A 14,459-nucleotide genomic window follows, 5' to 3' on the forward strand; every position below is an offset into this window, starting at 1 on the left:
GGATTCTTTTTTTGAGTAAAAGGAGGTTTAGGGAGGAGTGGTGAGGAGAGTGACACTAGTGAGTAGAGGCTGAGTAGCTGAGAGATAGGTGTGTTTAGTTTTTGGTGTTTGGTAGGGGATTTATTCTACTGATTTTTATGTGTCTGTCCTGGGAATTATTCTACTGACTTTATGTGTCTGACATAGGAGCTTCTTCTACTGGTTTTGAACATATTCTACTTATTTTTGTGTGTCTGACATAGGACTTGTTCTACTGATTTTTATGTGTCTGTCCTGGGACTTATTCTACTGATTTTTATGTGTCTGTCCTGGGAATTATTCTATTGACTTTTGTGTCTCACATAGGAGCGAGCTTGTTCTACTGGTTTTGGACAATTCTACTTATTTTTGTGTGTCTGACATAGGACTTGTTCTACTGATTTTTATGTGTCTGGCATGTGACTTATTCTACTGATTTTTATGTGGCTGGCCTGGGACTTATTCTACTGATCCCGATGTGCCCAACCTGTGATTTGTTCCACTGATTTAGAAATGTCTGACATGGGACTTATTCTACTAATCTTTATGAATCTGGCCTAGCGCTTATTCTACTGATTTTATGTGTCTGAGATGGGACTAATTGGAGGTGGAGTATAGTACAGAAAATGTTGAAATGGACGAGGATTTCCTAAGATAAAGGCACATGGAAATTATGGATCCGAAAAATGTCCCTGAAAGAAAGCAGCAAGGGTATCGTCCAAAACTGTAATTTATTTTTCCATAGTGCCAAAATACACTAGAATACTTCGTAATCGTAGAAAACATTATCGGTACTGGTTCGGATATAAGTATAATAATAACGTTAGACGCAACGATGACGTATGAATGATGTGAACTCGATGGCATGAATTTTTCATATAAATGAAGAGCGTATGTCTCAAAATGGAGTATGTCGTGAAATGGCAGATAAAATCGCACAAGTCTGAGCAAACAAAACGAGCGACAAGTAGATCGAGAAGAAAAAGATAAAATTGCAGACCTGCACGACAACGTGTTCGATTTAACCAATGATTTTTCAATGTAAAATAAATTTCTTCTTCTCGAAATTACTGATTTCTGATCGACAATCTCATACTGATAGTAAATTAAAATATTAAAATTCTATGTTCTAAACGAGCACGTTTTCTCACAGCTCGATCTACTTGGCGCAGTAAACGACACAAACTTCACGAATTAATCGGCAGACTAAACCTGTGGATTTAATAGTATAATATTAAACAAGAAAAAGAACAGAAGTCAAAGAGTACAATGACCATCGTCATGCAATAAGTCTATGCCCATTATTACGGCGCCCAAAGAACGTAGAACATAGTTGATACTTAATATTCGATAGGCCTTCGAAGGACTCAAATAAAATCTTATCAAGATAGAATCAAGTTCAACCCTCTATGAAACAACTTGTCCCCTTCGACACGATGCAGAGTGAACACTTTTCCACAGTTCATTATCAAAGAACACAAAAAATACTTTCGTTTTTCCCGAAACAAAAAATCATACTGATTGGTAATACTAACAGGGTCACAGTTCACAGAGGATCAATTTCGCTTGTATTAAGTAGACGCAATATAAACAGGCAGTACACTCCCGAGATTATGCACTCGACAGCTTTGTCGCAAAATGGTCCGCGGTTTCTCAAGAAACCTGCACACTATCTTCGATTAAAAACATCGACACATAATTATCCGAGAAAATACTTTTCAAAAAGTAGAATTATTCAGGCTCAAACTTCTCGAGATTTCTAAAGAAACTGTGGACCGCCATAAAAGTATCGATTATCATAATAAAATTCGCTGCAGGGTCACTGCAAACGTAAATGTATCTTTTTATATATATTTTTTTTTTCGATTTTTTCCTAGATATACAGCAATAAGCTCGTATATTGTTCTAAATAGTAATTTTCGTTTAAAAGTAAAAACCGCATGCAATATAGTCCTAAGGTAGCTGCTAACAGCAACGCAAGAAGAGGAAAAGAACGAAAGTGAATACATTTCGCGACAAATCAAGCTTGTACAAGCATGACACGATCGTACTATGATTACTATTACTGTTAGGAGGGTGGGAGTAGGGGTGGTATGCGTGGGAGAAGATCCTTCTTCGTCTATCGTCTATACGTATATGTATAAGTAATTATTTTGATTTCTCAGGTACTTTATACACATTATCATAGGTAAATAAGGCAGGTGAGGCAGGCCTCGTGTTCGTCGAGTCCAGTTCTTCGATCAGTGTTCCAGCGTCAGGCTCGTTTCAGAACGAGACTGGACGCGTTCAGAAAAAACTTAAATTCGATGAACAGGGACTTGGAAACTGTGGAATTTGTCACACAGTGTGTTACTTCAAATCGTAGAGAATTTTCGTAGGCTCACATTTAAATACCACACTGTGAAACGAATCCTGCAAACTGTATGATAATGTTCTAGCATTATGCTGGAAAAAATGGAGCAAATTTTGCTACTGGATATTCTCTATAATCTTGATTTGATTATACATGATAATCACGAGAGAAAAATAGCAACACTTTACACTTGAATTTTGATTATATAGAAGAATATGTATCTTAATTATTGTCTACTGGAGTCGTGTGTATTGTTAAATTATTTGTCTATTTTTGTACTCATTTTTTTCCATAATTGTGATTCGATAATTATAAGTATTAAAAATGATTTTACAATTGTATCCATTAGAATTTGAATTGAACCAATAAAGACCCAAGAGATTGAAGAATTTTGTTCCAGAACAAAAGCTGCTCCATTCCTCCCTAAAATTCTCTTCACCAGAATCAGCTCCGAAAGGAGCCACAATCCTGCAGATCTCAATGAAGTCCACTGAATTCCCATCACCGGGATCGTCCAAGTAAAAAAACGAAAAAAGAAAAAAAAAAGAAATATGTATGCAGAGAATATAATCAACCCTTAAGTTTCTACTCTGTAGCTGCGCATGTATGCGTGAGATCTGCACATGCAATGCATCGTCAGCGTTTGTTGTCGCGATCAAGAACACATAAGTACAGCGTAAAGAGGTGCTCACAAACGTGTCACCCTACACAATCGTCTCGTTCACGTGCAAATTATGCAGTACATCCTTCAACAATAATAATTCAATCATGGAAGAAATATACTCATAACGCTACGACCTCCTTCCTCTCATCTATTTTTTTTTTTTTGCTTTCTTTTCATTCGTGTCTTACGAAGATATGGTTGATTACGATATAATATTATGAACAGCTGTCTAAACCAAGCCGATTCGCTTGCTCCTGAAGCTCCTCTGAGCTGTCCTCTACACGTTCTCACGTGATTATTCATAAATTCTTGCACGGTGGCAGAGTCTCAAAGAGATGGAAATATGTCAACTCTAAGAAACGCATCGTGAATGTTATCGATGTCAAATCTGCGAATGTTGCTCTCGCTAGATTTCATTATTATTATTATTACAAGCTAAATACAATAGAACACACTCGTGAACGTGCACGCTTACACAGTAAGCACATCAGTGCAGAATTCTAAGCTCCAACTCTGGCGTTCGCGAGTGGCTCGTTAAGCCACGTTCCCACGTGTCCAGAAGCAAAATAGTTTCGAAGGCATTTTGAAGATTTGATGAACTATAGCGTAGTGAAAAAAGTTAAGTCTGAAGAGGATTTTATTTTTGAGAGTTACTAGGTTTGAGATATTTTAATGTACTGTTCCAAGCTTGAATATGATGCAAGAGGCATTGCACACGTGGAAACGGGGCTTAACTAGGATTGTCGTTTCTAAAAAAAGCCCCAGCAACTGTTGCTCTGGTTTCCAATAAACAATATACACTGTTCAGTGCGGAAAATGATACACATTAAAATACACCGATCATATTTTTGTTAATTATTACTTTGTAATGTAAGTATTGCCTATTGGAAAATAGAGTGAATTTCGCCTTTCTCCCCGAAGCGCAAGATAACCGTTTAATATTCTAAGGTTAGAAATTGAAAGAATAAGTTCTTTATTACCTACGATTATCCCCTTCCCTCGCAAAATATTTCACAAAATAGACATCTCTAATTCCATTTTATCATGGCGTTCTTTTTTCCTCTCTTTTCTTTTTTAGTTAGAAAAAATACTAACCAATCTTACCATGCGATTAGTAGTAAATACCTACTTTCTCGTCTATTTACACTACGAATTTTTATGTTTTTTTGTTTTAAATAATAATACAAATTTTATATACTTCAAGTATGAAACATGGGGTTTTCGCTTATTAAGCTCATGGTTCGCGAATCCTTAAAAACGTTAAAAAATGAATTACTGTGCTCTGGTAAAAATGATTGAACGACGAAACTGCGACAGAAAAGATGAAATATAAAAAACTTGGTTTTGAGCTCGGCGAAAATTCTCAGTCACGAATATTTGTCAAAAAACCGCGCTGTGAAAAAGTAAAATTTGTGTCGTATCAAACGTTTACCTACTTCCCTTAAAGACAGTGAAATAAAATACTCACAACCGACAGGAAAAAGATTCTCTATCTCGTACAAAAATAAGACTCAAAATTATCGACCATTTTTTCCTTTTATCACCGATTAAGCTTCACTGTCAAAATGTTTCTCCTCTGGAATTAAAACCGAAAATTGTTACAAAACTATGCGATCAAACACGTACACAACCTTGCTATATCTATTCAAGATTCGTCACTTGGCAAACCATCACGATCTACGAGACGATCCTACAAGTAAAAATCCTTCGAGCTGTTTAATTATAAGCAATCAGAATATGTATAAAAATCCTCCATATTTTGTCACCTGGTTAAGATGTACAAAGATATTCTCAAACTGCAACAGCTCTATTCTTCGAATGGCAAGAACGAAGAACTGTTCTTTTTGCTCCCTGAAGGTATCGATAACTGTACCTTCGAGCTCCTTTACAATATACATTTTCACAAGTTCATCAGAAATTGTTCACCCAGAGAAGCTCCACTCGCTTCTCTCTACTAAAAAACGGAGCACTTTTGCTCACAGTGCAAGGCACAAACTTACAATTAGTGTACAGAGAAAACATGCTTCTCTCGTACCGATCCAACTCGAAAGTGTTCCTCTCACCCACGTCAGCAAACGCAATGGGTAAGCATTCGTAGTTATTCATCAAGCTCGCCTACCAAGAGAAATAAATTATTATGCAACGTCCTCGCCACTTGTCGTGGGGGCGGCTAATGAAGAGTGTGGATGAAGCTGTGAAATTCAAGAGGAACTTCAAGTGAATATGTTTCGTCAGTCGTTGAAACGAGATGGTCCATGAAGGAACAAGCTCCTTAAGTAGAATGTGTCCACGATTTTCTGGCAGAGCGACAAAACGAAGACAAAATCGTCAGTTGTGTACCAAGAGATACGACCATTTTATCACAATTCCAGAAAATTGTGGCAGCGGGAGGTGACTCGAATCTCTGTTCGATCATCCCTCAAGCAAATCAGAAGAAGAAGCTTTCAAACCTTTAGCTATTAAGCATTTCTTCGATCAAAAAGCGCGTGTGGAAAAACGCTCCAAGGTGTTAGTCGACTGTGCTTAACAAATGCAACCAAAGAAAATCAGCAGGCAATCTATGCTGCGCATTTGAAGCTTATGGCCCTGTCAGCCTCCACAGAGGCAGTTGACAGGAGAACTCTCCATAGGAAATACTTCATTCCATGGCGATTCTGATCGTCATAGTTTTATATGAAATTTTATACGTCACCCTATGCAAACATTCAGCATCTCTTCAGATACTAATAGAAGTTTTTTTTCCAATCAGAAACGCATCGAATGAAGTTTCACCACTCTGCAAGTAGCAAATGTGAAGCCACTTCTGTGGACTGCAATCATCATAAAAAATCATTGAAAACAACAAATAGTTGGTATTACTGTCGTTTTAACATCGTACTCGTAGCTCGTCAGGCGAAGACGCAAATCTGACGAATCTACTCGGTTCGTTTTCCTTCTCAAGAGGAAACTAGAGAAGTCACCTGTTGAATTGACGTTAAGTTACGAACAATAATACATATATATGTGTATATATATATATAACTTGTGATATATAAATAAATATTTATACTATATAACAAAAAATGCTGCCAATTGGCAGCTCTGAAACCTCCCAAAAAATTGCAACTGTTAGATCGTTTATTATTCGTTCTATTATTCGTTTCGTTGCAAACACTCTGAAGAAGATAAAGTTTCCTCTTTATAAATACTCGTCAACCTTATCTCTCAAAATTGCATCGTCCTCGCATCGCGGGACGAGCTTTGCACATCGTGGAGGTTTCCACCATCGATTCGTTCGGAGATTGAATTATTATCATCCGCATTTTCGTTCGCTCGATCGCGATTATTCGTATAGCGAGGCATCGACTATACTCACCACTCGTTGCATACGCGATTTACGCTCATAAATATCGTTTCGTAAAAAGGTACAAAAAAAGATCCTCAGATCTTCGTTGATTATTTTTTCGACGTCTTCCACGTCGCGCCTCAGTCACTTGGCTCCCTTTTTTTTTTCGTAACTTCGTTTTATCTTCACCTATCATCGCTTTCTACGAGCGCGCGTCTTTGTAGATGCGTTTCGTTGCAAGAAGATTGCACGAGAGAAGAAATCAGTCTGTTTTAATAGAAATCAAAGAGGAATTTGTGTTGAAGTTAGTTTGAGCTCGTTTGTAAGTGACGATAAATAAAAATTGCTTTAGAGAAGTGGCAGTGCGTGGAAAGGGAGACGAGATCGAGCACCGATTGTGCCAACGATGCCTGAATTACTTTTGTAAAGTGCGCAGTGCTGCGGTAAAAAAGGCAGTAGAAAGTAAAGTTTGTGCTTTCAGGTGCGAAGAAAAGATTAAGGCAAATGACAAGTCAAATGTCGTTCGAATGTGTTGAAGATACAGTATTTTCTGCATATAAGAGCTTATAGAGGAACAGAAATTTTTTTGAACCCACTCTAAGTATTAATAACCCAGTTTTGGTGTATCAGAAATGAAAGAAGCAAAAAATAAAACAAAAATTTCTTGGAAATATAAAAGACACTTATGAACTCATAACGAGAAAATACTGTAAAACTAAAGCTCCAAATGATTTTCCATTCCTGCTCGTTTGTCGCTTGAAATCAGTCTGTTAACTAAAAAGTACTTTACTTCAAGATAAAAAAATTAAAAAGGATTCCTTTTTTTTGAGATCATACTGCAGAAACAGTTGTAGGAAACATCATCAAAACGTAGGACCAAAATAATACAATAATAAGAAAAAAAAAATTCTTATACTAAATATCCCCTAGGATATTCCCCTAGAACCGAAAGCTCCACTAATACAGCAGTCCCTGCTGGCACTAGTGTGAACCCCGCGCCAGGGGTTCCCAAGCTATAACCCCAAAGACACCCCGCAGACAACCCCAAACGACAAACTCAAAGCAGACTGCTCAAAAATCAAAACCACCCACATCCACCAACAAAACCCGAACAAACTCCTCTCCTATCTAACCCTAACCTCCCAATTCTCCACTATTTCACATCACGTTGGCAGTACCTCGTCGCCCGATTCGACAGCTTTCCATACTCTATCGCGCTCCTTCAGCTCAAGAAACTGAATCTCTCCACCTGCCTCGTCGCGTCGATCGCGACCGACAGCATCGGCTCGAAGCGCGCTCGGTGACTGAGGAATCGATCGGTTCGTTTCAACGTTCTCTTCTCTCGATATTCGGCGAGCACGCCAAGGTTTTTACCCAACCATGCCACGTGTAGTCTTCACACTGGTGGCGGTCCCCTAACATAGCGCAGCTGAGGCGTCAGAGAGAGGTTGAGGGTGTTCGCTGCCTCGCAGCAGTGGGGCTCGAGCAGGCAGGCTGCGCAGAACAGGGCGACCAGGGCCAGCTGGAAGGGTAGCGCTGCTCTTAGGATGCGCCAGACCCAACTGTGAGGCAGACCTGGCTCGTTGTCGGGGTCACCGCCGTCGGTTGCGCCACTCTTCGCGGCGATCATTGTGATTCGCTCTGAAGCCCCCTTCTTTGCTGTGTCTGAGGAACTGGCCTTCTTCCGCTTGCTGGAAGATAGAGCAAAGGTTGGGGTTATTGGGTGGTCTTGCTTAGACTAGAGGCTTCTAATGTGGTGGTTAGTGTTCTTGTTTCTGTTCGAGTGTTTGAGAATGATAGTTTGTCTTGTAATGGTCTGAGGATCTTCTGGAGCTGGATTGATGGTAGTTTCTGGGCAGTTAGTCTTTGTAAGTTTTCTAGTGTGATTCTTGTGAAGGGTTCAGTGATGTCTTTAGGTTTCCTGTTGGGTCTTGGATTTGGAAGACACTTGCAATGGTCTGAGGATCTTTTGGAGCTGGATTGATGGTAGTTTCTGGGTAGTTAGTCTTTGTAAGTTTTCTAGTGTGATTCTTGTGAAGGGTTCAGTGATGTCTTTAGGTTTCCTGTTGGGTCTTGGATTTGGAAGACACTTGCAATGGTCTGAGGATCTTCTGGAGTTGGATTAATGGCAGTTTCTGGGTACATAGTTAAGTTAGTCTTCGTGAGTTTTCTGGTGTGGATCTTCTGAAGGATTCAGTGATGTCTTTAGGTTTCCTGTTGGGTCTTGGATTTGAAAGACACTTGCAATGGTCTGAGGATCTTCTGGAGTTGGATTAATGGCAGTTTCTAGGTACTTAATTAGTCTTCGTGAGTTTTCTAGTGTGGTTCTTCTGAAGGGTTCAGTGATGTCTTTAATTTAGATGTTTACTAATATCAACAGCAGTCTAAATGAAACAACTATGTACATGTAGTTAGTAGCATGCATAATTAACATTGTTTCCACGCGGAACATTAAATTAATACTAAAACCGACAACCCAGGAACTTCTCCAGGGTCTTAAAGCTTGAAGGTCTCCCAGTGATCAAACTAATTAATTTATAGCGTCTCATGGGTGAAAGTCAGAGCAGGAAACGTGTAAAAGGTAAGTTCCACGAGACATGTAGACACACCTCTATCCTCAAACTTCTGATGCCAGATGACGTTTACCATCTTATATCACAATTTGAATAATTCAGACACCAACTTGTTTCCATTAAAAACAATTTCTACCTTCGATAAAGACTACATGCAATGATAATGTCCATTTTTTTCTCTTTTCTCTGGAAGCCAGAACGCTATCAATTCTTATTTCGACTAAAACAGTACTAAAACTAGGAGCATTCCTAGTAATAAAGCAAGAAAGGTGGAAAAAGACAAGGGAACGTCGATCGCAAGAAAGGAGGGCGACGAGTTTTTACAGCTTTTTTTATGATGCAATATGGCCAACGTCCTATGCTCCCGAGAAAAACTAAACCTATTACCCTTGCCACCGCGAGCAGTGATTAAATGCGACTATAAAAAAAACATCCTTCAAACAAAGTTAAATAAGGTGGCTCGGGTGATAATAGGAATTCAGAGTAATTGCGATTGAAAGAGCGGGTCACGAAACGAATCTCGACAAAGGGAAGGAGAGTACAACAGGGAACACACGTTTTAAGACCTTCCTCTCCGTTTTGATCTCAATTTTCTGATCTCGTAGATTTTAATGTCCGAGTCGAAAAATAAAAAATTCTTTAGCCTATACCAAGCTCCACAGAATTTTACTTGTCTGTGTGTGTGTCTGCATATAATATCTCAGATCTGAAAATTCTAAATTTAAGGAATTCACAGTCAAATTCAGTAACATTAGAACTTCATTTCCCTACTGAAAGTCAGGTAGAAGTTAAGATATGTTAAAAAGAGAATGAAAAGAGATGACCACACGTTGGGCCACAAAGGAGGAAATTTCGAATATTCATGGCCTCAGTTTTAACTCGTTCGAGGTGCTTTTAAAGGGACAGACATGGAAGCGTCAAGAAACGTTCATTCACGGCCAACTTCTTATATTCAAATGAGTGGACGCGTTATGGGAGTAGAACTATGAACGAACGAGCTCTTGTCCCCGCGTCTAAATAGACGCCTTCATTCTTCGCTTCTCATTTCGACGTTATGCAAATGGCAAGTACGAGGCGAGAAGGTCGTTCTTTATTTCCTCCTTAAAGCCACGGCGTCTCGAGACGCCTGAATAAATTAAAAACTACATTTCCGTACGTTTACCTCGAAAACTGTCTCTATATATTCTACTACTTGCAAGGGTGATCGATTTCGTATAAATGTTTGCAAATCTGTGGGAGCTGAGCAAATATGTATCACAATATGAGGTGAATGTAATCAATTAAAATAATGCATGCATAAACGCAGTGTTTCAATAATAATAGTAGTCTACGTTCTTGTGAAACTATATTAATCGTGTACTGTCTTTTCTGCAGACTGTAGCAAGCATTTTTGACTTCTGGATTCCAATTTTCATAATGAAATGTTTAAAACTGAATTTCATCGAGAGTGATTAAAAAATTGATCGCCCATCGCAACCACGTTAAACCCAAACTCGATTTTCCTCATTCCCCAGCCCAAACTCGATTCCTCCTTCCCCTAAAAAAGTAGAATCCTCGAGCTACTCACTCAACGAAGTGATGAACCTGGCTGCTGGTCCTCTTGGACGCCCTCGCCTCGACGCTGGCCGCCGTGCGCACGATCAGCTCGCGGCAGTGCTTCTGCAGGTCGCGTAGCTCCGTCTCGGCGTCCTCGATCCTCTTCCAGAGCTGCACGAGCGCCTCGCTTCCCGGCGCCAGCTGGCTCTCCAGGCTACGCGTCAGCCGACGCAGGGCCGCCAGCCGTCGCTCCCGTTCGCTCAGCTCTTGCTCGCTGCCGCTGTCGGAGATCCCGCTGTCCGAGAGCGAGCCACCTTCCTGCGTCAGACTGATCGGCGACGCGTCCTCGAATTTCGTCGGCGTCCCGCTGCCCACCTCCTCCGTGGTCGCGTCTTTCAGCACCGTCCCGTTCTGCAACAAAACCGCGACGAGCGCGCCTTTTCACTCGGACCGAACAGCTCTCTGGGGGCTTTTTGCTCGACGCCGCGGGGGATTCTTTCGCGAACGCCGACCGGAGGCGATTAATAGCTTTTCAACCAGCTTCCTGTTTGCGACGCGAAGGTAACGGGGCAGACGAAACGTGGCGCGAGAGCGGGATGCGGCGCTCAGGGAGCGGTTGCGATCGAACGTCGCGACTGAGCGACTGTCTGGGACCGAATTTCAGAGGTAGAAACGAGAGGCTTGATAGAGCAATTGTTGGGTCGATGCAAAAGTTCGTCCCATTTTTGAGATGCCATCTACCTCTCATTTCTGCTTTTGAAATTCGGTCGATGCGCTGAACACCTGCTGCACAGTAGAAATTTTAAATGTGTCTGACCACACACGGGGTGATTCTACTTATTCTCGTTACAGGTTCTCTGTATCTCAAACTAAACTCATCTTTGAAGTGTAATTCCGTGTATCAATAGAAACAGTATGAGTGCAAAATATTGTATATAATTTTTCTAAATACTAATAAATTTTAATACTAAACATCCTAAGGGAGAATCTGTACTATTCTACTGTAACAGTACAAATAATGAATTTCTAAAAGAAGTTACTCAATAGTTCCTCAATTTGCATTGCATCTTAATGTATAATAAATTATATTTTTATTGACTGAACTAGAGTCAATGCTAAGCTAAGTAGTATAAAAATATTCGTTTTCAATCATAATTTTTCCTCTCTTTTTCGTTCATAATAATTTCCCTGCGATCGATCACACGCAGAAGATCGCGAAAGGAGGTGCTTAACCCGTGCTGCTGATTAGATCACGGGATGCTGATAGGTCTAAATATACCCTCGGGAGAATACGATATCGAATATTGCATAATCCAGTGTTGGTTACTGCCGCCGGCAACCGGAAGGCATATAAGACGATTATATGGAGGAAGAAGGGGCGAATGGGGTAGACGAAAGAAACGAAGCAGATGGAACGCAGAGGGGAGTATTATGCTAGACTGAACAGTGTTTTGTCAGATATAGTACCTTGTACTGGAATACAATTGTTCAACTTCTTGCTTCATTGTATGTATAGCTAGATGCATCATTCAAATGTATATTAATATTGAGCAAAGACTCTTAGGCAGTATTATTGATCAAAGACATTTATACAATATTTATACAGAGTTTGTAATTTCGGAACACTTTTCAAGAATGAGATAAACAGGTAAGAGTGTATTCTATCGTAGAAGTCCTCTGGAAAGCATTAGAGACAAGGCTTTCTAGAGGACTTTTCATGGGACATGATCACTCCTCGTGTTGATCAGTACTATAAGCCAAAAATTTTCTTCCTAGAAGCACCCAGAATATACGCATAAAGCTTCGACACCAAAACCATACCACTGCACAAAAGGTACTATATCCAGAAACGTCATAGATCCTCAGAATCAAATTCCAAATTAACTATATTAACTAAATTAACTCTTCTTGGTTACCTCCATCTTCCCCATCCCTACCCCACATCCCCTTTTCCCAACAGCCCCAAAAATTCCGCACCCCCCTGCGACGATCGTCATTCAATTCCACCGCTGAGGCATCGTCTACGAGTCTACGTCCTCCCAAAACAATCCCCAGATCCTGAGCCCTGCGCCAGGCGTCACGTACCCCGTTTCGAGGCTCGATATGAACTGGCTGGGGCAAGACGGCAGGGAGGAAAAGTCGGGGAACAAAAAGGGACAGGAAGCCGCGACACGAAACGCTGATACTAGACAGAGCAGTGGTAATAGTAAAAAAGTGGCACGGGGCGGGGGGTGGGCGAGAGGAGGAGGAAGGGAGGTCGAGGGCGAGCTGGGGGAGGGGTGGAAGAACGAGAGGGTTGGTTTAGGCTGTTGCAGCGCGGCGAAGGCTGCCGAGGGAGAGGGCAGGGGGAGCCTCCGGTAATGAAAAGCGCGATCCGCATACCAAGTAGCAACCTTCGGCCTAACCTATATATAAGTCGGTGTACTCTTGTATAACGGATAGGTACGAAGTGAGAGTCGAGTCAGAATCCACATCCAGCCCGAAGGGCCAATCACGTAGAAGAAGACTGCGAGAATTCCCTATTTCCCGATCTAGCGCCCTCTGACACCGATGGCCAACCTTGGAACGTATCTCGAGGTGTGTGTGATCTTGAGGGTTGAAGGGATAGCATCGACTAAATGATTCTGCGGGATGTTTAACTATTGGATTGGTGCAAAGGTTCGTCCCAGATTTTTGACAAAAATTCAAGAGAAATTTTACTTACTACAAATTACATTTAAGCAATATAGTATGTGTCCTGTTCGATGACCTTTCTGCATCCCTCAAGTAGCTGTATGATCGCGCGCTCATAGAAATTCTGAGGTTTTACATCTTGCCAATATTTAAGAGCATTTTGTCAATGATCTACGAAAGCTGGAAAGTTTAGCTGAATTTAATGAGCTTGTCCAGGGAGAAATTCAAAATTCAGATATTTAGTTTAGGAACACTTAACTCCTATTGTGGGGTCTTGCAAAATCTCAGATATTAACACAATTCTATTACTCTTGATATTCATCTTATTTTCTGAGTCTAACCATTCCTTAAGTTTCCTCTCTATAATGGAACACCCTGTAGAGGGCTCGAGATCCCGCAGTATGAACAGACAGAAGGGAAATAAATGTACAGGCTGTATCGAGGCGATGGGCTGGGCTATCTGCCGGCCTCACAAATTGTTCCTATCGGATCTTATAATTAGAGTCGTCTAATTCGATCGTGGCGTATAATTAGGACTTGGCGATGGGAATGAAGCTAATGTGATGATCTAAAGGGCAAGTGAATAGAGAAGGGAGGACGAACAATAAAACTGTTGCCGCGAGATGGCACACTTCCTTCTATTTTCAACATTTATCAGCCTCGAATTTTTAATGTTTCATATTTCATCTACTAAAATAAGAAAAACAAGCTACCTCGCTGCACATAGAGTTGAAGAAACATTAACCTAATTCCTCTCACCATGTTTCAATAAAAAACGTAATTATTATTGAAAGTATTAATATTGATCGAATAGTACTAAAACAATTTTATTAACGAAAGGTTCTCAAACTTTCTATCTATCAGGTCACACAAAAAACACAGCGTGAATTATCCAACAAGGGTTGACCAATCGCGATAGAAGGGAGAAGACTCGACGAAACCACCAAGAAGCCTCCACCTTTCGAGTCTCCTCAGATAACGACAGACACACCGGAAGTGCTAATCAATGGAAGCCCGTCTGTCACTTAGCTTCTAGGCCACGTAGAGAGTTCTGCTGGTCGACAACGATGTATCCACAGGCTACAACTGGTCAGCGGGGCGATCCACCTCGGATATTAAATTTGTATTTTTACGCTGATTCCACGGGCCATTGCTGTACGTGAGGCGAAAGGGAATCGTTCGGGCGATTAACGATCCGAGCTCCCTAGGGAGTCGGTGGCTCTGAAGGTAGCCAACACCCCCGAATGGCGACTCGTACCAGCCGTATGTGACCCTAAAACCTCGCCTACCCTCGCCCCCCTATCGCCCTCTGACTGC

At 40.9% G+C, this 14,459-nt stretch overlaps 1 protein-coding gene across 2 annotated transcripts in view; it reads right to left on the reverse strand.

The window, feature by feature from the left end:
• Nucleotides 1–7,502: 7,502 nt before the first annotated feature.
• LOC143178913 (uncharacterized) overlaps nt 7,503–14,459 on the reverse strand; it is a 133,107-nt gene continuing 126,150 nt past the window's right edge. Inside the window, exons 20-21 of one of the 2 annotated variants that reach the window (XM_076377851.1) lie at nt 10,501–10,880; nt 7,503–8,051 (exon numbers count right to left, since the gene is read on the reverse strand). In XM_076377851.1, coding sequence (XP_076233966.1) covers nt 7,757–8,051; nt 10,501–10,880 — 675 coding nt within the window. In that variant the 3' untranslated portion in view covers nt 7,503–7,756. The remainder of the gene's footprint in view (nt 8,052–10,500; nt 10,881–14,459) is intronic. The other variant, XM_076377856.1, reaches the window with a different exon arrangement.

The sequence above is a fragment of the Calliopsis andreniformis genome, chromosome 1 (assembly GCF_051401765.1).
Source record: "Calliopsis andreniformis isolate RMS-2024a chromosome 1, iyCalAndr_principal, whole genome shotgun sequence".
Lineage (NCBI taxonomy): Eukaryota > Metazoa > Arthropoda > Insecta > Hymenoptera > Andrenidae > Calliopsis > Calliopsis andreniformis.